The 26,186-nt window shown below is 41.9% G+C and overlaps 1 protein-coding gene across 6 annotated transcripts in view; it reads left to right on the forward strand.

Annotated features, from left to right (window-relative positions):
* Positions 1-26,186, forward strand: part of SLC25A26 (solute carrier family 25 member 26) — a 151,561-nt gene that overhangs the window by 91,180 nt on the left and 34,195 nt on the right. For all 6 annotated transcript variants that reach the window (XM_073351041.1, XM_073351045.1, XM_073351040.1 and 3 more), the window contains one exon: positions 20,584-20,628. In XM_073351041.1, coding sequence (XP_073207142.1) covers positions 20,584-20,628 — 45 coding nt within the window. The remainder of the gene's footprint in view (positions 1-20,583; positions 20,629-26,186) is intronic.

Consider the following 26,186-nt stretch of genomic DNA (forward strand, 5'->3'; position numbering starts at 1 on the left):
CAAGCACTTGGAAATGATGCACACAGAGGTTGAGTGGCGTGCCCGCAGAAGGCATGTGGCAGAGTTGGGAATTAAACTCTGGTCTCATGAGTCCCAATCCAGTAACTTAACCACAAGGCAGTCCTTCCTTCTGTCTCTATCTAGGAGTCTAATAATTGTACACACACTTTTTGTTTCACTTCGAAGGTGTTGAGAGTGAAAACTGTCACGTTTGATAGTTTTCAAAACTAATTGTTACCACTATGTGCTTGTGCTACTTTTCCCCACCATCTTCCAGCCACAGACTAACACAGTTTTGTGGCTCAAGCTTCGTACAACATCACATCTGAGGTTGCATTGGTTCCAAGGGTCTTGCTTTTTGCAGACTCTTAAGGCTGTGTTTGTTTCCCACAATTTTCTGCGTGTTTGTCTCAAACGAACCATGAAATGATTCAGTGCCAGCATGTGGTTTTAATAACTGAACGTGGGCAAATGAAAGGATGGTGAATGTTCAGTTTGACTTTTCTAGCACACAACATGGGTTAAACTTCTAAGTGGGTTTGTCTTGCAATACATTGTCAGAGTTGGTTAATTACTCTTGGGTTATGCGATGTTGAGGATGAGCTTTCTATGTATAACTTCCAGTGACTGTTGACTGGTTGAAAGTCCCTTCCTTAATCAAAGGCAAATTTGGTGTGGCAAGCTGATACCTGAATTTCCCCGGTGAATCATCGTGTTCAGTTTTGTTTTGGTGAGAGGCAGCATGCTTTCTGATCTTGTTTAGCGGAGTGCTCTACTCAGAAATAAACAAGCAAATCCATTTAATGGAAAACCACATCAGGCATCCACGTCTCAGAAACTGCCTCCTTGATGGCAGTCTTTAGCGGAGAGGCCCAGGATATGAATGAGCAGCACATAAACGGAATGACTCTCTCATCTGCGGAGTAGGGGTAATGCAGGGAAGATTTTGATGCTGACAAGCTGCTGTTCCTGTGCTATAGATAGACTGAGAACCTGTGGAACCAGTTTCTTTCAGGAAAATGTAAATAAACTGCCAAAAAAAAAAAAAAAAGATTTGTGCCTTGTACTGTTACTCGATGATCCATTCAGATGCCCTTATGAAGCTTTTCAAAAGCAGGTGGTTGTTCTGATATTTTAGAAATATTAGGCCTAGACTCCCCTCCCTTTGCTTGATCATTGGGGTTAGATGGTAACATCCCAGCAACCTGAACAGGATTTTTCTTGGATGTCAAACAAGGAGAGTTCCCATTAGACTGTTTTTCTGACTCCACATTCGTCCCTCGTTTCCCCCAAAGTAAGTGCTTAATTGTGGTTCAGGCTTCACATTGTTTCACTTGCAAATTCTGGTTTAAGCCTGTTTAGATGGTAAAATGCACAGTGAAGTCTGCCTTTAGCCAGTCTTTGAGAGGGGTGTGTGCAGGTGTATAAAGACTGGATGTGCTTTGGGGGCAGGTAAAGCAAGAAAAAAAATGTGTGTGTGTGTGTGGGGGGGAGATACAGCAAGGGGGAGGAAGAGGAAGTCTATTGAAATCAACAAGGTCCGGGATCAAATTCTAAGGCCCTAAATTAGCAAGGCATTTTAGGCTCATTCATAAATCCTGTTGTTAGTGGGACTTAAGCACATGCCTAATGTTAAGCATGTGCTTAAATTGTTGAACAGCGATGGACTGCTGAATCGGGGCCATCGACTGAACGCCGAACAAAGGGAGGGGACAGTTGCTGTAGCTTGGGTGAGTTTAATAAGTCATAGTGTATTAGGTAATATGAGCTGTAGTATTCATAATTCTTTTATTTTTAAAGTAAAAAAAAAAAGTCATTATATAAAGTGTAATTGGGAAGGCCACTGGACAGTCATAGGACAAGAATGATGGCTCCAGGATTCCCTGGCACCAGCACATGGCTTTCACTCCTCAGGAGAGGGGGAACTAATGGGAAGAGAAGGTGAGGGAGAACTGCAGTGCAGCAGGGTGTCTCTTATTATACACATCCTAAGTAGTGCTGGGTAAGTTGGTGTGTTCTGCAAAATAATGGTAAAAGAGAATACAGAAAGCAGGATGGATGAAGGCAATTTTATACAGAGGACTCTCCGAGGTCTTGATTGCCATGTTTGCTTAATTGATAGAAGAACTGCCTTGCAAGATTTCTTGGGTGTACAAATGAAACAAAATGACAGAACCAGGTTGCTCTGTTAGGCCTTGATTCAGCAAAGCACTTGCATGCCTAGACCCTGCTCCTGCTCTGATTGACTTCATGGTGTATGAACAAGAGCTTAAGGGGGCTACTTACCTTACCTTAAAGTTAAGCATGTGCATAAGAGCTTTGCTGAATTAGGGCCTTATGTGGCTTGTCTTAAGCTGGCTGTCCAGTTTCCCAGCCTCTAATGTCACAATGGAAGAGGTAAGCAGACTGAAAACTGGAGAAGAGAAACCAGGCTGGAGAAAAGAAACCAAATGGAATTTACTATTATTAGCAGAGCAGAGGAAAGCAGCTCAGCATTTATGACCTATCGCCAATAAAGTGTGTGGTACCGAATGCTGGTCAGCAGCTACTAAACAGTTCACCGTGTGGTTCTTACCCATCCTCTTCCCCCACCACAAGTGACCCTTTTGTGGGGGTATCCTTTTTAGTGTTTTCTATAAGCCCCTGCTACCTTTGCAGTAGTCAAGTACATGTGGGCTAAAATTTCAGAAGCCCTGTCTCTGGGCCATGCCTCAGTTTCTTTGCTGGCTATAGAAATCAGTCATGAAACTTTACCTTCAGTAACCCCTTGTTTGGGGGGACTCTAGACTAACATAAAAAAATAGTTCTTGGCTTCAGTTTTCTCCTTACTGGAGTCTTATTTTTTTTTCCTCATCTTCTCTCGTCAGTAAATGGCTAGCAGCCCCTCTCACCTTTCCCGGTTCAGCTGCTCTGCCTCCATCTATGCTGGGATTCAGTCTTTACCTGCTCCCTCTCCTTGTCAGCACACTCTTCCCCTTCCTCCTTCCTGCTCTGGAGCCAGGCTCATACTGTGGGCTCCTCTGGTCCAAAGGCAGATACCAGGGACCCCTGGCAGTTCTCTTGGACTTTCACTGTCAGCTCTGTGCCCTCATTCAGCGCATGTCCCCACAGAGGCCTGTTCCACCTCCTCGTGTAGCTCACGAAAGCTTATGCTCAAATAAATTGGTTAGTCTCTAAGGTGCCACAAGGCCTCCTTTCCTTCTTGCGAAGACAGACTAACACGGCTGCTCCTCCGAAACCTTTCTTAGCCCTGTTCATCGAACCGGCCTTAATAGGGGGTGGGATGGAGGGATTGCTGTCATTAATTCTTTCTATACCAAAAATAGATATGAACAGTTGTATGTTCACAATGCACCTAGCCACACTGGCTCACTGCCTAGATGCATACAAGTCCTCTGACCCTGTTACTGTTCTTCCTTCCCCACACATGGACCTTGTTCCTTTATCAAAAAGAGAGAGTTCAAACTGCCAGAGCATTTTCCTTTCTTTAGGCTGAAAAACACATGAATTGCTCATTCTTTAAAATACAGAACACCTGGTGAAAAAAACTGATTATTGTGCAGTTTGTATTGATATCCTAGTGAAAGTGCAGAAAAAGGACTAAAATTCTTTAAAAGCCATAATCACCAGACAGAACTACCAACATATTTTCAGAAAATATATAGGCATCTAAATAAGTGGGTTGATTTTCAAAATTGCTGGACACAGAACAGCTGGTAAAACTCCCTTTGATTTTTACCAGGAGCAGAATTAGGTCAACACTCTGTGTTTATAAGGCGAAAGGGAATTATACTCATGCTGAACCCACAGTCTACAGGTGCTTTGTTCCATAGTGCACATACAGTGTATATGGCACCGATCCCGAATGGGACCTTTGCTTAAGTAAAGGCTGCAGGATAAGGTCGTGTGTTTTCATATTCTGGAAGGAAACATATTGCTCTGTACTACATAATTCTCAGGATGTTGTAGATAACACCTGTATTCAGTTATTTTATCTCTGTGCTCATCGAGGTATATCTTAAAGGAGCTGTCACGACCATACTCATTTGCCTCTGAGGCGTATCCTGAAGGTAATTGATTACCTAATAAAATATGCAATGTGACAGTAGGTGGAATTTGGGAGTTCATTTGCACCCCTTAAATGCGGGCTTCTAAAACTATAATTACTCATGAAAGGAAGAAATGAGCTCTGTCAGTGGTACAAATGATTTATAGGAAGTAAACTGTCCCAGAGGTGGCACGTGCGCTTGCAGCTTCTGTACTGCCTTGGAAATGAAATTTCCCCTTTCCAGTGTGCTGTGCATTCTGGTGCAAATCCTCAAGTCTGGCCGAGCTGGGAGTGGCACAGAGGTGGCCCAAAGCAAATTACAACTGTCTGCCATCTTGGCTGTTCACTGTCTCTGTGAGGTGTGGGGCAAGGCATCAAGCCAGAGATGCTAGTGGCATCAAAATTGACAAGCAGCTGACAAGTCCAAGCAGTTCCACTGGCTGAATTTGACAGAGAGATCATCGGTTACCTTGAATAAGGGGAATATCTCCATGTGCTTAATTATAGAAGTTCAGAGGGGCCCTATGCCTGAGAAATTTTGTGTGGGTGTGTGTGCGTGCATGCGTTTTGAAAGTCATAGAGATTGGAAATTTCTCTGTTAACCACAACGTGGAGCATTTTAAACTCTTTTGTCTGCAAAAATTAGCAATTTTTTTCGTAAAAACGTGACCTGGAAAATGCACTTGTCCTCTGATGTGGGGTTATGCCAAGTTTGGAGGCATGAAACGGGGGAGGGGGAGGGGAAGGGAGGTCTTTAGTCCTGCAATTCCCAATGCAGCCTTAACCATGAAATGGATACCGACAACTCCATTGTGTAGCTTAGAATATAAAATGCCACATGTGAAAAATTTACACTGCTCTGGAAGTCTGTGTAGGGGAGTAGGACATAGGGAATACGTGTAATACCTAGTCTTGTGCGACACTTTTTTTACCAGAATAGGTCTTTCTAGCACATTTTAAGTGTTACGTCATAAAATTAAAATTGTTACATTTTATTCCCCTGTTATTTGAGGGACTCACATTTCTTAGAAATGCACAAGGAGTTGTCGATCCAATTCTATAATGTAAGACCTCCTCCTGGGAAATGCTGCACCCCCGCCCCGCCCCCAAATTCCCATAGACTTCAGTGTGAATTGAGGTACTCAGCACCGTTGGGCCTGATCCAGAGCCCATTGCATGCAATGGAAAGACTTCACTGGCATTTAGCTCATGTCCCTTCAGAGCTACCTGTATGACGGTGAAGTAATTTACAATGATATTTTTTACGGGATTGTTTCTCAAGGTCAGATGCAGCTGATGCTGAAATGCACTGCAACCCAAATAAAATAGATGGCCATTTGGAAGATTTCATTTGATGCTGTCAGGGTGGAAATGCCACGCTTCAGTTTATGGGAACTGACATATTGCAGACAATTTATGTGAGCAAGATATATTTATGTCTTGTACTGAGGAGGTCAGGTTTGGAGAGTGCTGTGCAAAACCCTGTCAGTATAAACTAAGGACTCTTTTCCTTCTGAAGTTCCACCACAGTATATATTTACTGGATTGCAGAAGTTTGGAAGTGCATTGGAAATATTTTTCATGAAACTGAGTGGCAAAAATTAAACACTCTGGAATGCAGCAGGGGGAGGGGAGGGAGGCAGTCCAACTACCTAAGCATGTTTCAATTTGCTTGAAATATGGTTGCCCTTTGCAGGCACTCATTTCATCTCCAGGCCAATTTTAACAGTGCACAGTGCAGAAATGACTAACTGTTATGACATGCCCTGAAACAACTCCGGTTCAGCTTGTGTAAATTCTACATGTGGGGTGCTTTTGGAGCTGACAGGTGGAATTTTATTGTGATTTTATTGAAATATTCTGACACAGTAAAGGCTTTTGTCATTTATCTTATTACGTTACTGTGTTGCAAGGCTGGTTTTTGTTGTTGTTGTTTAAATCATCATAGACTTTTAACGATGCAGGGACTGTACGATAAGACTTCAAAAGCTCTTGCTCAGTGTCTGGAAAAATAAAAAGAATATTCTCAACAGTTGACTGCTTCCAAAAGAAGAAAGGTACTTCATAACTTAACTAGTCTGCGGGGCACAGACATGTTATAGCTGTCATACTCTGGCAGGGGATATACTATAACTGTGATAGAAATGACTCACTCTTGTGGTTGTTTGTTGTTTTATTTGTATTAGCATAATGCTTATGGGCCCCTGTCATGGACCAATAGGATTGCCGAGTTTCGCCAGGATTCTCTCGGGATCAGGCTCTAATCTCCCTGAGGCTACTGAAGCCATACTGGGAGATTTTAGCCACTAAAAGTCCAGCAGCGCAGTGGGGCTAAGGCAGGCTTCCTGCCTGCCCTGGCTCTGCCCCGCTCCCAGAAGCAGCCGGCTTGTCTCTGCGACCCCTGGGTGGGGGGTAGGGAGCTCTTTGTGCGCTGCCTGAGCTCCGACTCTGCAGCTCCCATTGGCCAGGAACTGCAGCTAATGGGAGCTGTGGGGCTGGTGCCTGTGGGCAGGGTAGCGCGCGAAGACCCTCTGGTCCCCCACCTAGGAGCTGCTACCAGATGATGTGCCAGCCACTTTCGGGAGCTGCCCGGGGTAAGCGCTGCCCATCCGGAGCCCGCACCCCTCTCCCCCTCCCCCACACCAACCCCCTGCCTCAGCCCAGAGCCCCCTCCCGGAGCCAGCACCCCAAACCCCCTCGCACACCCCAACCTCCTGCCCCAGTCCTGAGCCCCCTTCTGCACCCAAACTCCCTCCCAGAGCCCGCACCCCTTCCTGCACCCAAACTCCCTCCCAGAGCCCGCACTCCCTCCCGCACCCCAACCCCCTGCCCCAGCCTGGTGGAAGTGAGCGAGGGGGAGAGTGAGCGATGGAGGGAGGGGGGATGGAGTGAGCGGGGTGCCTCGGAGAAGGGGCAGGGCGAGGGTGTTTGGGTTTGTGTGATTAGACAGTTGGAAACCCTATGGACCAGGGACCCAATTGTGCTAGGTGCGGTACAAATACAGAACGAAGATGGTTTAAGTCTAATGTATATTGGATAAAACTGAACTAATCCTATAGAACACTGAACTGTTACTAGAGTATAATACATGGATAACAGTTTTTAGAAACGTGAAGCAAGACTTCCAAACAAAATCAGGTAATTTACCAGCTTCGATGCCCTCAGCCTCTCTCAGTTCATATGAGCGATGTCACACCTGTGTATAATCATGCCAAAGCACTCTTTGAGCTTTCCCCATGGCCACAAGGACCAAACCAGCTCTTGCAGTATCATTTGATGAGGGGCATTCCAACGCTCTAGCCTTTGTTCAAATGTCTAAGTTGTTCCCTGCTTCTGTGTCACTTAGCCAGATGTCAGTTTCCTTACCTACGGGTTGGCCAGTAGTAATCATCCCCATCATAAGGATCTATAAACCCATTCCGTATATCAAAAATAAAAACAAAATGCACGTGGCGTAATTTAGACATTTTGAGCAAGATCAATTAGCATGATATAAATGCAGCGAGACTGAGACACTTTGGAAAATGTAACTAGCAAGGTGCAAACTTCATTAGAAATAATTTTGGTTAAGTTTCCTGAAGACTGCATATTATACCCTCCTTCTCAGCCCAACAAACTGCCAGTATCATTCTGAAAGGAGTATATGTTCTTTGTTCTGCTTCTGTTTATGTTAAACTCCATAATTCCGCCTCCCCTTCTTTTTTAGTCCTATTTGAGCTCAGATGTTCAGTCTTCATTAGCATGCTGTATATCACCTCATTCTTGAGTCCAGAGAGCAGGACACAATTCAATTGTATTTTGAGGATACGCTATATCTGATCAGGTTCAGTGTTACTTATCTCCAGATAGAACTCATCACCGGACATCAGCAATACCAGGAGGGATGAGCTGGAGTGCTGAAGAGAAGCGCAGTCAGGAAAGTAACTGAAATGCTTCCCTGATGGATTGTATTTTATAAATGGACAACCTACCGAATTCTCAATTACTGAGGGACAATCTCCACTCATTGATATATTTTGCTTTCCACAACCAAATCTCTGTACAACTTTTCATGAGTGATGTACCCGAGTATTTGGATTCTAATATCCAAATTGTATTGTTAAATCTATGCACCAAAATTTGAGTTATTGCTGATTATGTACTCTGTGTATCATACGACTTTTACAAACAAACTTTTTGTATTTGTGGATAATCTAAGCACTATACCCAGATGTATAGACACTCTTTTCTCAACCTGTGTATTCTATAACTTTAACATTAGCTTTAATAAAATTTTTAAATCTGACATGGCGTTAGACATCCCATTTGGAACAGAGCAGCCTTCACAGCTGCAGAGAGGTCTGCAGAACTTCCAAGAGCTTTGTTTGTTTACCTATGGAATCTGCAGAATTGGTTAAATTCTTAAAAAATAAATAAAAAGAAAAAACAGCCTTTGCATGTATGTACCTGATTTGTGTTTGCACTGTCTAGCTGTTCATTTGGGGCCTGATCCAATGCCCATTTAAATCACTTGGGGGTGGTTTTCCATTCAGGTTAATAAGTTTTAGATTCTCCCTTTTTGTAATGTCGGAGCAGATTCAGCAAAGTCCAGCCCTGACTCAGCAAAGTGCATTCTTAACTTTATAAATTAATAGATTTTTAAGGCTAGAGAGACAATGATAATCTTTAGGACTGCCTTTATGTATAACATAGGCCAACAGTTTCACCCAGTAATTCCTGCAAGGCCACATCCTGTGGGTTAGCTAGAACATATATTTTATTTAGAGAGTCATCCAGTCTTAACTTGCAGCACATGGGGGATCCCACCTACGTCAACAGTGCTTAAGTGCTTGGCTAAGCATGGATGGGATTAGTCACGTGCTTAAATGCTTGGCTGAATTAGGCCCTATTGAATTAGCATAAAATACTAAAGTGAAATATTTAAAGGGCTTCTGAAGCTCATTTTAAATAAGATAATGTCACCATCAAGATATCTACTTTGACTAGTCATCCGGACCTGTGCATAGCTAACCGTTCACAATAGCTCTGTTTGCCAGAAGCTGGTAATAGGCGACAGGGAATGGATCACTTGATGATTACCTGTTCTGTTCATTCCCTCTGGGGCACCTGCCATTGGCCACTGTCAGAAGACAGGATACTGGGCTAGATGGACCTTTGGTCTGACCCAGTATGGCTGTTCTTCTGTAAGTGTCCCTCATCATGTTTCCCCTTTACCCTCCTTCTTTGCAAAACTTGTTGGAATACCATTCCCAGAGAGTAATTATCAGTGGTTCACAGTCATGCTGGAAGGACATAACGAGTGGGTTCCTGCAGGGATCAGTTCTGGGTCTGGTTCTGTTCAATATCTTCATCAATGATTTAGATAATGGCATAGAGAGTACACTTATAAAGTTTGTGGAGGATACCAAGCTGGGAGGGGTTGCATGTGCTTTGGAGGATAGGATTAAAATTAAAATGATCTGGACAAACTGGAGAAATGGTCTGAAGTAAATGGGATGAAATTCAATAAAGACAAATGTGAAGTACTCCGTTTAGGAAGGAACAATCAGTTGCACACGTACAAAATGGGAAATGACTGTCCAGGAACGAGTACTGCGGAAAGGGATCTGGGGGTCACAGTGGGACGACAAGCTAAATCTGAGTCAACAGTGTAATGCTGTTATCCTTCTGGGATGTATTAGCAGGAGTGTTGTAAGCAAGACATGAGAAGTAATTCTTCCACTGTACTCCGCGCTGATTAGGCCTCAACTGGAGTGTTGCGTCCAGTTCTGGGCGCCACATTTCAGGAAGGATTTGGACGAATTGGAGAGAGTCCAAAGAAGAGCGACAAAAATGATTAAAGGTCTAGAAAACATGACCTATGAGCGAAGATTGAAAAAATTGGGTTTGCTTAGTCTGGAAACGAGAAGTCTGAGGGGGGAACATAACATTTTTCAAGTACGTAAAAGGTTGTTACAAGGAGGAGGGGAAAATTTTTTTTTCTTAACCTCTGAGGCTAGTACGAGAAGCAGTGGGCTTAAACTGCAGCAAGGGAGGTTTTGGTTGGACATGAGGAAAATCTTCCTAACTGTCAAGGTGGTTAAGCCCTGGAATAAATTGCCTAGGGAGGTTGTGGAATCTCCATCATTGCAGATTTTTAAGAGCAAGTTAGACAAACACCTGTCAGGGATGGTTTAGATAATACTTAGTCCTGCCATGAGGCAGGGGACTGGACTAGATGACCTCTCAAGGTCCCTTCCAGTCCTATGATTCTTTATTTCATTGCCTTGAGTTGTTGCACTGCATCTCTAGTGAGACTGTAAGCTCTTTGGGGCAGGGACTGTCTCTTCCTTTATCTGTAGTGTGCCATGCAGTTATAATCATCCTCATCCTGGCAAATCCCAAAAGGACAATGCCTCTTTGCAGATCGAGTGCCACTCAAATCAGTCTCTGGCTAGATCCTTAAGGTGGTTTGGCTGAATGTTCATTTTCTGTCCATCACTGGCAATCTTAGCATTCTACTGAAGCTTATGGTGCCCATGTGGTTGCTGGCTGTGTAGCAGATTCCTTGGTACACATGCTTTGAAGTTCGTTGGTCCTCCATTCTAATAATAATATATCCATAGCGAGAAAGTTGCCAAAACAGAACCTGTGCCAATGGTGGTGGTTGCGGGTTTTGGCTTCGAATATCCTCATTTGCGATTTTGTTTCGCCACTTGATGTGGAGCAGCTGTTGAAGACAATGAGGCTAAACAATGTCAAGCTGGTGTTTTTCAACCTTCCTCAGTGCCCATGTTTCGCTGCTGTACAACAGAGTGTGTATAACCGTGGTTCTACAGAGCTGTAGCTCAGAGATGTCTTGACATCCTCACGGAGGCCACTGAAAGGCCTGAAATTTGGCTGCAGCAGCTGCTATGAGTGTCCACATCTTTTGAGCATCCTCTGGAACTTGTCTGTGATGTTGCCCAAGTATTTGGTGGTTCCTACCTGCTCAATGCAATGTCTGAACAGATTCATACTGAGCTGGTTATGAGCTGGAGGCTGCTAGATGGTAATGGCCAAGGATTTACTTTTATCTAGATTAACTACCAGACCAATGCATACTGCTGCTTGCCCAACGAGATCAGCCATGGAGTAATGGCACTAGGTAAATATTTAATATCGGTAGCCACAGGGAGACATCAGCTGTTCCTTTTTTCATACGCTGGGCAAAAAATCTCGTACACGTTTTAAAAATGAAATAACATAGCCGAGTGTGGAATTTCTAAAGCTTGATATAAATCTGCGATTTTCCCCTCTGCCACATGATGGAGATAATAGTGTAAGATATATTAAGCACAGCTGTCTATGGGCTCAAATACTTTGAAGAAGGTAATTCCAGCTGGATTCTAGTTGCTGATGTTGTTCCGTGCTATTGTTAAATTGTAGTGACTATTCTTGCAGCTATTCTTATGCAGTGGCTATTATACAGTGCTGTTTTCACCTCCGATATGATGGAATAAATTATACCCTTGACAGCTATGTATTCTTTAACAGCTGGTTAAATTGATTTTTTTTTTTTTTTCAGAAGGGAGATGCACACAATAAAAGCCTTGGCTATCGCAAGGCCCCCAACTCAGCAAAGCAGTTCAGTTCATACCTATTCAGGAAAGCATTTAAAAACCTGCATAAGTCCCGTTAACTTCAGTGGAACTTAAGAATGTGCTTAAGCGCTTTTTGGAATTGAGGGTCAAATGGAGGTAGAAACAGAGCTGTAGAGGCTGGGTTGTGAGGCGTCCTGCCAGTGCAGTAAACCTAAAGCAACTTGCTCCACAGCCCTATTTACTGAAGGTCAAAAAAAGTGCCTGTTTCCACCACCTGCGCGTACCGTGAAGCTGGCTACCCAGGCTTCCTTGGAACCATGCAATCAGAGCAGAATTATTAACGTGGCCCTTGTGTAGGACACTAGAATCCTTGCGTTCTCTCTACCCACTACCTCCACCTTGTCACACCTGGAGCCTGATTCAAAGCCCATCAAAGTCATGTGGAAAGACTCCCAATGACGCCAGTGAACTTTGGATCCAGCCCATGGGCAAAAGGGGGCAGTGAGTTTTCCTGTAGAATATTTTAAATGAGATTCTGAAACCTCCTAGAGAGAGGAAGACAACTGTGTAATTTACGTGGATAAGAGCTGCATGAAATAATTCTGTTGTGTCCTGTTTGTGAGCATTATGTAGAAGTGTAACAAGAAAACTATTATAGACGGACACACTTGGAAAGGGGAGAACATACGTTCTTTTCCATTCTGTTAAGTAATGTCGCTGTTACTCTGAGGGCAGGTATTTTCCCAGAAATATTCCCATGCTGATGTCAGTGCAGTTTCGATGCACTGATATCTGGTTTTATTTGACTGAATATTTACTTCATGAAGCAACGCTCACCCCCACCGTACATTCCATAGACCCACCTCCCCTCTGGCAAGAAACTGTATACTGTTTGTTTTAACTAATTTCCTTTTATTAGTGCTCTGTGGTGTCCAGTCCTACATGCATTACTCAAAGTTCCCATGGCCTTCAGTGGCAATTTTTCCTGCGTAAGGAGTGCAGGACTGGGCTCTGAAGAATCTTTCAGGTGCATTTGTAATTGAAGATATAGCACTATTCCAGTATGGATGCCTGCCTTTCAGGCATTTTTCCGTAAATTAATTATCTTGGGTCTCATTTTGTGTATCTCTGGAGGGTCCGAGGTAACAGCTGCTTGTATGACAGGTTTCTATGTCTGTACTTTAAACAAACAAAACCACAGAGAAAGTACCTAAAATATCTTTAATGTTACGGATTCAAATAGAACTGCTCCCTTGAACCCATAGTGCATAACCAAGTATATTTAAAGAAATTAGCTTCTTCAAATGTCAGGCTTTTTTTTGTTTGTTTTTTCCTTTCTATGTGTGCTTCAGAAGACTTTTCCAGAAATGTTGAGTTCCATGGTTAGGGTTCTACTGTTATGTTTTTTTCATGTGAACAAAGATTAGTCCTTCATGGTCCTAAACTCAATGCATGTGCATGACTTACAGGCATTACCTACCAATAAATAGGAGATTAGCTGCGGCTTGTATATTTCCTGATCAGTTCACATTTTTTCAGACGGCTCATTGTTATCCTGTTTCCTTTAACGATGGGACATTCTAATGAGTTTGCCATCTGACATACATCTGCTTCCTGTTAAACAATACCTTCATTCTTTTAGAGCTGCTAAACTCATCTGTTATCCTGAAAGATTTTTATCTGTGCCTTAAAAACAGCATGTACAAGTTGATGTTGGAATATTCATTTTCATTGTGCATTTTTTGGGTATGCTGCTTTTCAAGAACGAATAACAAAACAGACTTTTATTTTGACAATGGACGCTGTGGGGCTATTGGGGACAGGGAAGAGAGAATCTGCTAGAGTATTTCATATTTGGAGTGCAATCAATTCTCCTCCTATTGAAGTCAGATTGGGAGCAGGATCAAGTCTTGGGTTTGTGCAGATTAACGTCCTATGCAGGTTATCTATGTAACCTCAGTCAATTTCTGTAAAGCTGCTTTGCCCTCCCATCAAAATATAAGGGTGGAGTGAGAGAGTGGGAATTTTAAGGCTGTTCATCCCATCTCTATGATGAAAGTGCCTTGAATAAAAAAATGATCCTTAACACTGTCAGTGAAAGGTTAAAGCATTCTGCACTCTTTACAAGGATCTCTGTTAGCTCAAACAACAAGGAGTCCTTGTGGCACCTCCTTGTTTTTGCTGATACAGACTAACACGGCTACCCCTCTGAAATCTGTTAGCTCAGTCTCTCTTGTATTTAAGTTTTATATCTGCCTCAGTGCTTCTCTTCTCCCCACATGTTGGGGGCAGGCATATATCTGTGCTGGAGCTCTCACATATTTCCCCTTCACTTGTCAACACTGGCCTCCATAAAGAGACTGTATGTTTATTAACCATCCTTCTACCAGAAGAGGACTGGACGAGGATATCCCTTTGTAACTTAGCAGCAGTGGTTTTTAAAAGAAAACCACACCCATTTTATGCAGTTTTGCACATGAGCTTAAAAGATAAGGGTGTAATAGAGGCTCTCAACCAAATTAAACCACACTTTGCCACATAGAGTGTTTAATTTGTCAAAAGACTTTACAGATGCCAGCTAATGAATATTCAAAACACCCATGTAGGACAGATGGTGAGTAATATTAATGTGACGATAGAGCAATTGAGGCAGAGAGATGCAGTGTTTTACCTGTGGTTGCAGAGGAAGTCTGTCAGAGGCAGGAATATAATTTAGGAGTTCTTGTGTCCCTGTCCTGTGCATAGAGCACAAGATTGCACCCCTTTTCCTAGCTTAAACAGTTACAAAGGTTAACATTAATGGTTCAAAAGACAGAGTTACAAATTACCTTTGGTAGGTTTCTTGTGTAAGCATCAACTGGAGTCTGGCTTGTAGTATTAATCATCTGTAAAAGTTAATGTTGGCAATATTTATACTGGTGTTTTTACCACCGGGTCATCTCGAGTTGCCCACCAGCACCCGTATTAGGGATAGTGCCATTGTGCTACACCAGTGGTGGAAGAATTTCCAAAGATCATTAGCCTACATGCCTCCTTGGTGTGTTACACATGCCGGACCATGGCTACCAATTAGTGTTCTAACTCTGCACACTCTTGCCTATGCTGGCTGGCCAAGTTGTGTTGGAAATCACTGCAGTGGGACCTGTGTTTAAACATGTTCTTTAGAAGAACAGGGGCAGAGGGAGTTCTCAATCTCTGGCCATTGTTGCCACTTGCTTTATTGTCTTTGTTGGAAAGCTTTGTTTCTAAGCGCATCAATATTTATTAACTGAGACTTCACTCATTTATTTACCAGTGTTCTCTCACTACACTAAATCCTTTCATCTCTAAAAACTGCAGTAAAGACATCTACAGTTTGACAGCCTTTTGGTCATGCTTAAAATTACAAATTATCTTTGTTAGGTTTCTTGTGGAGTCTGCAGTGCATCAACTGGAGCCTGGCAAGCAGTATTAATTGAATGTAAAAATGAATGTAGACAATAACAGGTTTAAGGACGGTATGTTGAGTGGCTGTGCATTGCCGCTATGCACCATCACCTTCAATCAGGATGCTTTATACCACGCTATATATAATCACATCTATTGCTGTGACCTGTGACATGGCCAAGTGAAAGGCTTACGTCATTTCATACTATCTTTTCAAATCCTATTATGGAGAAAGTATATTTATAGGTGGAATGTCAGTTGATCATAATCTAGATAGATTGTATAAGTGCGTGAAGAATTTTAAGAGGAGAAGACACTGAAACAGATTTACTATGATTATTAATTGAAATGTTTTGGTGTTAACTTCAGCCGAGAAACAGGGTTGTTTATATGACTGCAACTGGAACCTATCGTAAAAGAAGAACCATCTCGTATAAAGGAGGCATTTTTCTTTTAAATACAGTTATAAACAAACAAAAAACGGTTGTTTATTCAAGATGGAAGTATACAGTTGTAATCTAGATACGTTTATGGAATATTTTCTATCTTCTTTTTCAAACTCTGAACTACAGTGTGTCCTTACACTGTTCAGATGTGGTTATGGTGGAGAAATAGGAAGCTAAAACCGGTTTGACAACTGCTGCCCAGATACCACGGTGAGGGGCACCCTTTGCAAATATATGCTTTAGTACTACAGTGATGAGTGGAAATGCCATGTGTACAAATGCCTTTAAGTGAGACTGTTGGTGATACTTTCTAAAAGTGTTGGCTTAACTCTGCTCCTATTGAAGCCAGCGGGAGTTCTTACCATTGGCTTCAGTGGCAATAGAGTTATGAAAATATCCTATTCCTAATAAATACATGATAAACAGCTGCCAGTATTACTGTATGAACAACGTGCCATAAAGGTATCCGTGAGAGCCGTTTATGTGACTGATATCACAAGTCATGAGGAGGGGCATGGCAAGAACAAGAAATTGTTGGATTCTGCTGATTTTGGGTCTTACTGCCCTTTTTTTTGCAGAATGTAACTCACTGGCGTGTGGGTTATGTGTCACCCCTTGTGCCAGACTCAGAAAGGATTTGAGTCTGTTATAGCCCCCTGCTACGCAACCTGGCTCTTTAGCTTGAGCTATAGAGACTCACGTTTTCAGCTCTGGACATCCCTAGTACAATCCCCAATGTTGGCCAAGATGGTGGCTGTCACGGACGTGGAGAGTCATCCTGGATTTGAACTATTGTGGGCCTCAGATGCGCGGGATGAGCTACCTCTGTCCAAGGGAAGTATTTAACCCACCGCTGAGATTGTGTTCTGCTCTGTGCCTTGTTCACTGAGACTGTGAGTCTGTTGATGCTCTCAGCATGAAAACCTGGCGCTCAAGCTGTAGAGACTCATGCATTCAGCTCTGGAGGTCCTTGGTTCAGTCTCTGGGTTACACAGAATCTAGGATCTTCAAGTCTGGGTGGGGACAAGGAAGAAACCAGGCCTCGCAGCAGCAGTAGGCCTGCTCTGTAGCCATCAGTACAGCCCCATGGAACCAGTAGCTGTGCTGCTTCTGCACACTCACTTCCCAAGGATCAAAGGCCCCCCTTGCTCCCTAAACTGTTGAATTCTGTGCAGCCATTCAGGTGCTTCACGTTAACCACATGGCTCTGCTGAATGGGGGCCCAAAAGAGTGAAAGAGACCCGTGCAAGTGAAGAAAGCCCTTATCTCCTCCTTTAGGTGATTTTATTGTCTCCGCTGGCTGTTCTCTTAGTATTTGCTCTAGCATTTGTAAAAACAGATCATTCCGAGAGCAAAGCCCCGCTGAATTAGACACACAGAGAACCTGAATAAACAAACATGCACTGCAGATTAGTAAGAACATCTGTAGTTTTTATATTGGTTTGAGAAAACATACCACATGATTTTTCATTTCTTATGCTTTTTAGGTTTTTAATATATTGCTAATAAAAGTTGGGAAAGGAAGGCACAGCTGGAATAGATATGCCAGGCCACCATTTAATTTCTGACTCAGAGGACGAGCCGAAGAGTGGTTTTATTGTATCCTAGTAGAGAATAAAGCCACATGCAAATTCCAGCCACGAACATCTGTTTTCTCTTTATGTAGAAGAATTCTTGCATTTTGAAGGGGATTCCAGTTTTGAAGGGCCTGGCTTTATTTGTTTGTTTGTTTATTTATTCTTTGTAGCTCCTTCAACATGCTACCTCTGCTGTCTGGCTGCTGAGTTTCCCTCTGGGTGCTGTCAGCTTGTGATTTAACATCACAGATTTATCAGCATCGAATGGGCACATTTTGTAACTGTAGCCTGATAAATTTTAAATTGCTTCAATCAAAACACTATTTTATTGCTTTGAAGGGTATAAGTACTACCTCAATTTTCAATATTGATGCATCCGTCTGGCAGTGTTTTTAACTTCCTCCTTAAATTCGTCTCACTTGCTGAAAGCTTCTCAACTCTTAGGTGAAACACACTTGCAGTTTGATTGTAAAAGCGAGAGTTTGTTTTTCTATTGCTGTTACTCTGGGGTGCAGCTATTTTCAGTGTTCGTTTTTTAAAATCACTGTCTTTAAAAATATAAAATCCCTTTTTTTAAAAAAAAAAGAAAAGAAGAGGAGTACTTAGAGACTAACCAATTTATTTGAGCCTGAGCTTTCGTGAGCTACAGCTCATGCTCAAATAAATTGGTTAGTCTCTAAGGTGCCACAAGTACTCCTTTTCTTTTTGCGAATACAGACTAACATGGCTGTTACTCTGAAACCTTTTTTTTTAAATCCACCTAATTCAGGAGAATTAAGCAGATCTTTGAAAACAATAAAAATCTGCAGTAAATTGGACTTGAACATTAAAAAATACAGGCCCCGAGTAACTGGCTATAGTGTCCATCTATTAAACATTAGAATAATAATTTTACAGATGTATGGGAGCTGCTTTTTTTTTTTTGGTGTAGGGTTTAACTCTATTGAATAAACAGTACAGTTATAGAACATCAAGCCAGACATGAGAACGGATACTGTCTGTCTATTTTATGTGAACATCAAATGAGAGATTTGGTGGAGCTCGCCAGAGTTTCATATTTGCTGGCAGAAAGTTCTCTACATGTGTGAACCACATTTTTCTTGTTGTTTTAGGTTATTTCAGGCACAAATATCATTGCTTGGCTGGGTGTGATTCTGTTGTGTATCTGAAGGTTTTTGTAAGGAAAATAACAAACGCAATCAAATCACAGTTCTTCAAGGGAAGAAGTGTCTTCAAAGTGAGGGGGTTTCTCGCTTCAATTCACTGTAAAAAGCTTGTGACAAGTGTAATAAATTTATCACTATATGAATTACATGGTTAAAGAAAGTTCTCTTTTTATATGTTAATCTACTCTGGTGCGCTCACTGTGTTTTTAAAGGGATGTTGCCCAGTAGATTGGGCCAGAATGTAGGTTTTGTTTTGAAAAGTTTCAGAACATGTAATGTTAGTGTATCTCTGGGGAAGTTTAAAATTCGATTAAAACAGGATTTGTGAGGGCTGGGTGAGGATTTAGGCCCCAGTCAGCAAGCTCCTTCTCACGGATGGATCTATAAGCCTGTGCAAACCCCGTTGACTTTGAACCATTTAGAGTCTGAGCCCTAAACCACCCCCTGCCATTTTGGAAATCAAATAGAAATTTTAAACTTTTTTCCATTTGCTTGAAATGCATCTAATTAGTAATAGAGATAAAACAAACCTTGTTTTGAGAGCATCCCTTGTCTTCATGTTAACAGATTTTTTTTTTAGTACTCAAAGTGCAATAGGAAGAAATTTGAGATTGTGTATGTGTTAGGAGGCCTGTTTTGTTTGGTATAAACTGAACTTAGTGCATTTCCTTTTCTTTTTTTTTTTTTAACAAATTGGAGCAAATATGATGGCTATTATATCTCTTTTCTGGTGTAGATGATAGAAGGTTATGTCACTTTTAATTCTGCAGTGCAAGGAAATGGTGCAGTTAACTCCCATTTGACAACGATGCAACAGCATGTGGCTCTATATCTTCTCATAAATATATTACGAGGCGTTTCTGTCAAATAACTGGACTTTGTCACCCAAAATCGAAAAAGAAATTTAAGTGCTATGCTAGAGTTTCAAGGCCCTGATAAATAAGAGCCAGGTTTGACCTTTCTTTTGGGCCTTTGAGATGCCACAAGGGATAGTCCTCTTTGTTCAAGATGACAAACTTCCTCTGAGATTTCAGTGTGTCAGCTCAATGTACAGCATCAGCATTGATTTCATCTCACTGCCATTTCCTGCCTGAATAGATAACAAATTTTCTGTGGCAGGTGTCTGTCAAGCTAAGTTTTGCCTGGAAGATTAACGGAATAGACTCATTTATTAATCATTAGTTGCAACACAATAAAACAAACTCTAACTCTTCTGATGTTGGATAAATGTAATGTTTAGGGACCATTTCAAACTTCCATGTAATTTAGATTTAATAAGATTTACGTACATCCACAATGAATGTTTCTAATAATCTACAGTTACTTAAATTATACTGCATCTTACTATATCACTCCATAGATTTAACAAGACAGCTATTGTCTATATTAAATACTGGAAGCTTTTACAAGCTGAGGCTTGGCATTTTATCAGAAGTGGTGGTAATTATGTTGTTTCTTTGTACTCCTCTCTGTCTGCCTCCAGCTTTTGTCTCTTGTTTTATACATAGAATGAAAACTCTTTAGGGTAAAGACCTTCCTGTTGTTCTGTGTTGGAGTCCTGTGCCTACCACAGTTGGGTTATGATCTGGAACTTGGGCTCCTAGATGCTACCAAAATACAAATATATAATTATAATAATATGAAGTGTTGTTGTAGCCGTGTCAGTCCCAGGATATTGGAGTGACAGGGTGGGTGAGGTAATATCTTTTATTGGCCCAACTTCTGTTGGTGAGAGAGACACGCTTTCGTGCTTACACAGCGCTGAAGAAGAACTCTGCCTAGCTTGAAAGCTTGTCTCTCACCAACAGATGTTGGCCCAATAAAAGATATTACTTCAGCCACCTTGTCTCTCTCATAATGATAATAATTAATTATCTATTTCGGACAACAGAGACGATAAACTTGCAACCTCATTATGCCATTTTTAACGTCCCTTTAAGACACTAAGCGTCCCTCCACTTTTAGATAATTGTGTGTGACAGTGCATGTTATCCGACAGTTCCTCATCAAGCTGTGTTTGTGGCCTGAGTGGTGTGGTGCGTGAACCATCTTTATGGCTTCTTTGGCTAAAAGTCAAACTGAGAAATTCCCGGCACTAGATCATATTAGTTATTGCTCTTACAGGCCACCCTGGTAAAAATACATTAACCTCTCAGCAGGGAACGTGATAAACAAAGTAAAAACTGCTTTAGTGAAACCAGTCCTCTAACAGCAGTGTACATAAAGTAATCCTTACAGATTTATAAATGTAATAAGCTACAGTTCACTGAGTGAACAATAACTGTTCCTAATTTAGCCAGCCAAGGAACATGCCAAACTAATTTGCTTTTGTGACTTTTTTTTCTTTACCCCCTCCAGATTCCTTTCTCTCTGGTGCAGTTTCCCGTTTGGGAGGCCTTAAAGGTAAGACCCATTAGTGTGTCAAGGATGTGACATTAGAAATGTGTACATTTTAGAAGCTTGTATGCTAGCTTACCTATATGCTAGCTTACCTAACAGATATGGACACTTCAGAGAATGCACATACAAAGCTAGTTTTGCGTATGATAATTGTTTGGTTGGATGTCTGAAAAATGACAGCAATCTAAGCTTTAATATATGCCGTGCAAACAAATCCCAGTGCTCTGAACTGACGATAAATACCCCAGAAGTTTCGTTTGCTGTCCTACCTAATTGTATCGATTTAAAATTGTCTGGGAGCCATCAGTGTTGTCTGAATTTGCAACATCTCACTCCTGAAGGCAAAGAGGAAATTTTGAGTTGTGCAGAGGAGACTGAAAAAATAAAATTGTTGCCAAGAGCCACCCACAATATGTCATTGGTGTTCTGATTGGCTTTGTACCAATTATTTGAAAGGCTGTTTAAAGAATCTGTAAATCAGAAGATACTTTAATAGAGCAATCTTCTAGAATGATGCAACTTTATTTGAATGTTATCCCTCCAGTTGGTTGCATTCTTTATATAAGGTGAAATTGCTGTCCAACAGAAGGAATCATGGTCTAGTGCTTAAAGCACAGAACTGGAGTTCATGAGATCAGAGCTGTGTTCCTGCCTGTGTACTTACCATTGGCAAGTCATGTAATTTCTGTGAGCCCCAGTTTTCTCATCAAATGGTTAAGCTGTTAGTTTTGCACCTCCAAGGTAGATCAGGAGGCTAACACTTGTAAAGTGCTTTGATGTCCTTGCACAGAAGGCAGAATAGAAGTGCAAAGTGTTGTTGCAGACCATTGCAAATGTTGTGGTAGGATTTTATATTTATATGATGGAGGGGGGTGGAGGGATTTTTTATTAATATTATTATTATTAAGTGAGTTGGACTCCTGGAAATTGTTGGATGACAGCACTGTAAAGTGAAGTCCCCTCTTCTTACAAAACAGACGCACAATAAGCGGTAGGAGTGCTAGCTTCCCCTACACTGCGGCATCGGTGTGCGTGGACCTTGTTCCAAAGGAAGCAGTTCTAGGACTGATGAATAGTCCAGATTCAAAAATGACTGAAACACTTCATTCTTCCTTGAGAGACCATTATATTAATTGTACCAGTGGTTCCGGAGACATAGGCATTTACCCACTTGGAACTTGGTTGAGATCACAAAATAATTTCAAATACCCACCAAACAGCTGGCAGATGCTAGTAATTTTCATTCATGAGCAGCCAGAGCTCAGTTCAAACCAGTGACCTAGGAAAAAGAAGACACATTATCAGTTATTTGAGCTATTCTGTCCTTACAGGACTGAAGGATTGGTTCTGTGAAACCCTCTGAAAGCTGGGTTGGAAAACAGAATTTCTATCTGTGGGAAATTCTGATTGTTACAACCCTGGATGCTCACCAGGCTGCTGCATTAGACCCAAACCTTGACTTCCATATGCTTTTAGGCTCGCTGAGTCTGGACAGAAGCCAGTAACTGCTCAAGCTCTGGGCTTCTAGGCATGCTCTTGCAGTGAAGATCCTCTAACTCCCACTCCTGAGATATAGACATCTCCTGGGCATTTCAGCTCAAGATGGGACTCAGCAGTGCCAAAAGTAAAAGCACATATAATGGATTGTAATCAAAATGGCATTCAGATAACAGAATGGAGTTAGCTGGTTAATGTAGACCTGTACAGACACATATCAGTCCAACACACTCATGTTTCAACATCTGGTTTTTCTATGAAATGGAACAAAATGTCAAAACACTGAAAAATTTTGCAGTATGAAAAGATCTGAAAAACTTTGATCCAGAAATGATTAAATGTATAATTCTGAGATTTCCAGTGGAAATAAAACATTTTGTGTAAAATTTTCCCATAGAAGAACAAGAAAATATTGTCAATATTGTCGTTGTTTTTCCACAACAAAAAAATTGATGTTGTCGTTTCCCTGTATTTCATTGAGAAAATGTTTCTGGCAAAAAATTTCGACCAACTTTAACTTCCATGTACCTGGTCAGATACTTCCCCTCACCCCAACGGAAGCAGGAGTTGCAATGTACACTATTACTGTACCTGCAGGCTACAAGTGAGTCCGAACTGGGGTAAGGGTGATGCGTTTAGGGGGCAGTGGCAGTCCTCTCCTTACTCCCACCACAGCTGTTCTGCTTGGGACTTGCTCTCTGGCTCCTCACAGTCACAGGTTTCCCAGGAGAGGCATTTAAATAGCACATCCCCAGACCAGCCTGGCTCTGACTCTTTCTGGACTAACTTCTGGTGCTGGATGGAACGTGGTACTGGCGATTGTACTTTTTCATGGGTTGTGCCACGGCACCCTTGTTCAGTGCAGGTGTTGTGCTGGTGAAATGAGATGTCTGTGCTTTTCACACCAATCCCTATTATCTGTTGTATTGTGGTAATGCCTAGAGGCCTCAATCAAGGCCCCATCAGGAGCCGCCCATATACAAAGAAAAGATGGTCCCTACCCCAAAGAGCTTACCACCAAACGATAAGATGAGAGCCAAAAGGTGAGGGTGGGGGAGCATGAGGTAACAACGAGAGACTGAGGATTGGTGTAATAAGCAGCACACCAGCTGCCTAGCCGTTGAGTGTTTTGTAGGAATCCCAGCACAATGTGCTCATCGTGATGTTATCTGAGTGTGGTATCTGGGAATTGTCCTGTTGCACAGGGTAACTTCAGCTACCTTATTAGGAATCTGTTTTTATGCCAAAGTACAGGAGCAGCTTTCAGTGAACTCGTATACCATAGAGCTGACGTCGTGACATCGTAATTGCTGGTGCCGTAGCATTGTTCTGGAAACTAGACATGGCAGTATGAAAAAAGGGCACTGTGCTCTCCAGAACCACATAAAGCAGGAACATGATGTAGCTCTTCACAGAATGTAAAGCTGTTTTAAAAAACGTTCACGTAGTTGTGGTGATAAAATGTATTGTTTAAAACCTAGGCCGTAAAGGAGACAGTTTGAATTTAGCTGGCTAAATAAACAAGCCTTTTAGGATTAGACATCATAGATAATCTAAACAGGTTGGTGGATATTTACAGCAACACTTAGACTGGATAGCTCGTACCATAGCCCAGTTTCAGTATATTGGTCTACAAATAACAACCTGTTACTGAGCGTAGGGATCTTAAAATTCTTTGCACGTGCTTCAGTCATTTCCTTTTCAGCATCTTGATAAAGAGCTGAAGGTTTGTCACATCAAAGTCACAGCAGTGAAAGCAGGAGCTCTGGCTGTAGAAGTAACTGATTGCAGAAGATTGAATTAAACTATTTAACCCCCCCCCCCCCCCCCCAACACACACAAATACTAAAGCAATAGTCACCTGTGAGCACCTGAGGAGTAGCAGCTATAGGATTCAGCAGCAGCTCTTCTCACAAATTCTTTCGGGGGGGGGGGGGGGAACAGTAAATAGCAGGTAGGAATGCAAAGAGCATGAGAGGCAGTACAAAGCACTGACACAGAGACCTTAACTCAAATTATTGAGTCACCTTTGTCCGGCTTGTCCTCGTCCGTCCCTCTGCAAACCCAAGTCACCGCCACACCATTCCGTTGTCGCGAGCACGTTCTTTCCATTTCTGGCCAAAGAGTTTTGTCATGGGATCAGCCCAGCGCGTTTTCAGGCTCCCCAGCTGTCGCTTGTGGTCTCTGGGGATCCAGTCACTGATGCGGGTTGTCCACCTATTGTCTAAGGGGCTATGCTGGGCTGTATTAAAAGGGTTGGTTGTGAAGGGAGGTGAAACACTCTAAGTAATGATAAGTGTACGAGGTGTATAGGGTCAGTTCATTGCTGTGGCTGAGGGAATCAGATATTGTGGCTGGATGATTTTATGACCATTAATAAAATCTGTAGTTGTATAAACGGAGTCATTGGTGACTCAGTCTCATGCGTCTGTGCACCAGCAAATTACTGCAGGGGTCAAGGAAAACATCTCACCTCCCTGGAGAGCACAATTAGCTAGATGCCTGGAAGGGAAGCAGGGATTTCCTTCCAATGAGATATCAGGTGTTGGCCAAGGCCAGAGACAGGGTACTAGACTTGAAGAAGCAGTCGTCTGATCCCATATGGTAAATCATATGTATCTATATCCCGTTCTGTGTCTTTGCTTTGCCCCAAGCAACCATGCACTAAGCCTGTACTTAATATTTGTTCTTTTGGCAGGTCTTTAGCCATATTATAAGCACAGCACTATCATAATTGTAAATACTGACAGGTTGTACTACATGAAATGTAGAATATTGCATATCATGGCACTATAATATGTATAGACAATTAGAGAGAGAGGATACCACACAGATAAGGTTATTCATAAAATGGGCATTAGCAAAGAGCATATTGAAATGATTGGCAAGATATGAATTTATTGATGAAAATGTGAAATATGGAGGCTTGACTTCCAATTATGTGGGTATCTGGCATGAGTACACAGGTTGGAATTAGCTGATGAGTGTACCCTTCTCTTAAATCCTGATATCTCTGAAAGGTTGAAAAAAAAGTAAAGAAACCACTGTGACTTTTTTTTCATACATCTAATGTTTTTATTGGGAGACAAATATTGCTTGGTTTTCTTACAAGTAAAGCAAGTCCAATGCTATTGTCTACATTTAAAACCCTCCCGCTGTGTACAGAGGTATAATATTATGGTGTTTTTTACTTCCATTTAAAAAAAAAATCCTTCTAATATATATAAGAAACTAGAAAGGTGGAAACTCTACAATGCTCATTGAAATTTTAACAGCAAGCACAGCAAACATTAGGATAAATATTAAAATTCCATACAACAAAAATTTTTGGGTACTCTAAGGTAAGCACTTCTGCTGAATGCCACTATGGTGTCTTGGCTCTAGGAGAGAGGCAGGCACTTAAATAGGCCAGTTCTATTTCATCTAGAACTGCTAGGTCAAAGCCAACACCTTAAAATTTATCTGGAAGCCAACTGGCAACCAGTGCAGATAGCAGAGCATACGTGCTCTCTGAAAGGCACCCCATTTACCAAGTGTGCTGCCTTTTCCATCAGTTTTGGCTTTGGGGTAATGTAAGATGCAGTCCCATGTACAGAGCATTGGCATTTCCAGTATGGGAATGTAACTTGCTCAGAAATACCACGTGTCTCATTCCATATAGGAATTTCAGATTGCAGGGACACATCTTTGGAGTGAAAGCTCGTGCTGAGTCACAGTAGTTGCAGTAGATATTTCTCTGTTTACAATGACAGATATTTTCCTCTGAGCTGGGAACTCCACTAGTTGGTTTTGCCTGCTTCATAATATCTTATCCGACATATTTTTATATTTTTAGAAAGCCTTCTTGGAAGAAATTTTAGCTTCCTCAATTATTTAATTGGTGATGTAGAAATATAGGACATCAGTTCGAGGACAGATATTTAGGACTCGAATGTCAGAATTGAGGAGTCCTGGCTTTGAGCACAGCAATACCTATTCATCAGAAATGACTGCTTCCTAGGGAAGCCATGGCAAGATGAAAACTAACAGCTCCATGGCTGGCTATCCCTGAGCCCACCAGGATC

The sequence above is a fragment of the Lepidochelys kempii genome, chromosome 7 (assembly GCF_965140285.1).
Source record: "Lepidochelys kempii isolate rLepKem1 chromosome 7, rLepKem1.hap1, whole genome shotgun sequence".
Taxonomy (NCBI): domain Eukaryota; kingdom Metazoa; phylum Chordata; order Testudines; family Cheloniidae; genus Lepidochelys; species Lepidochelys kempii.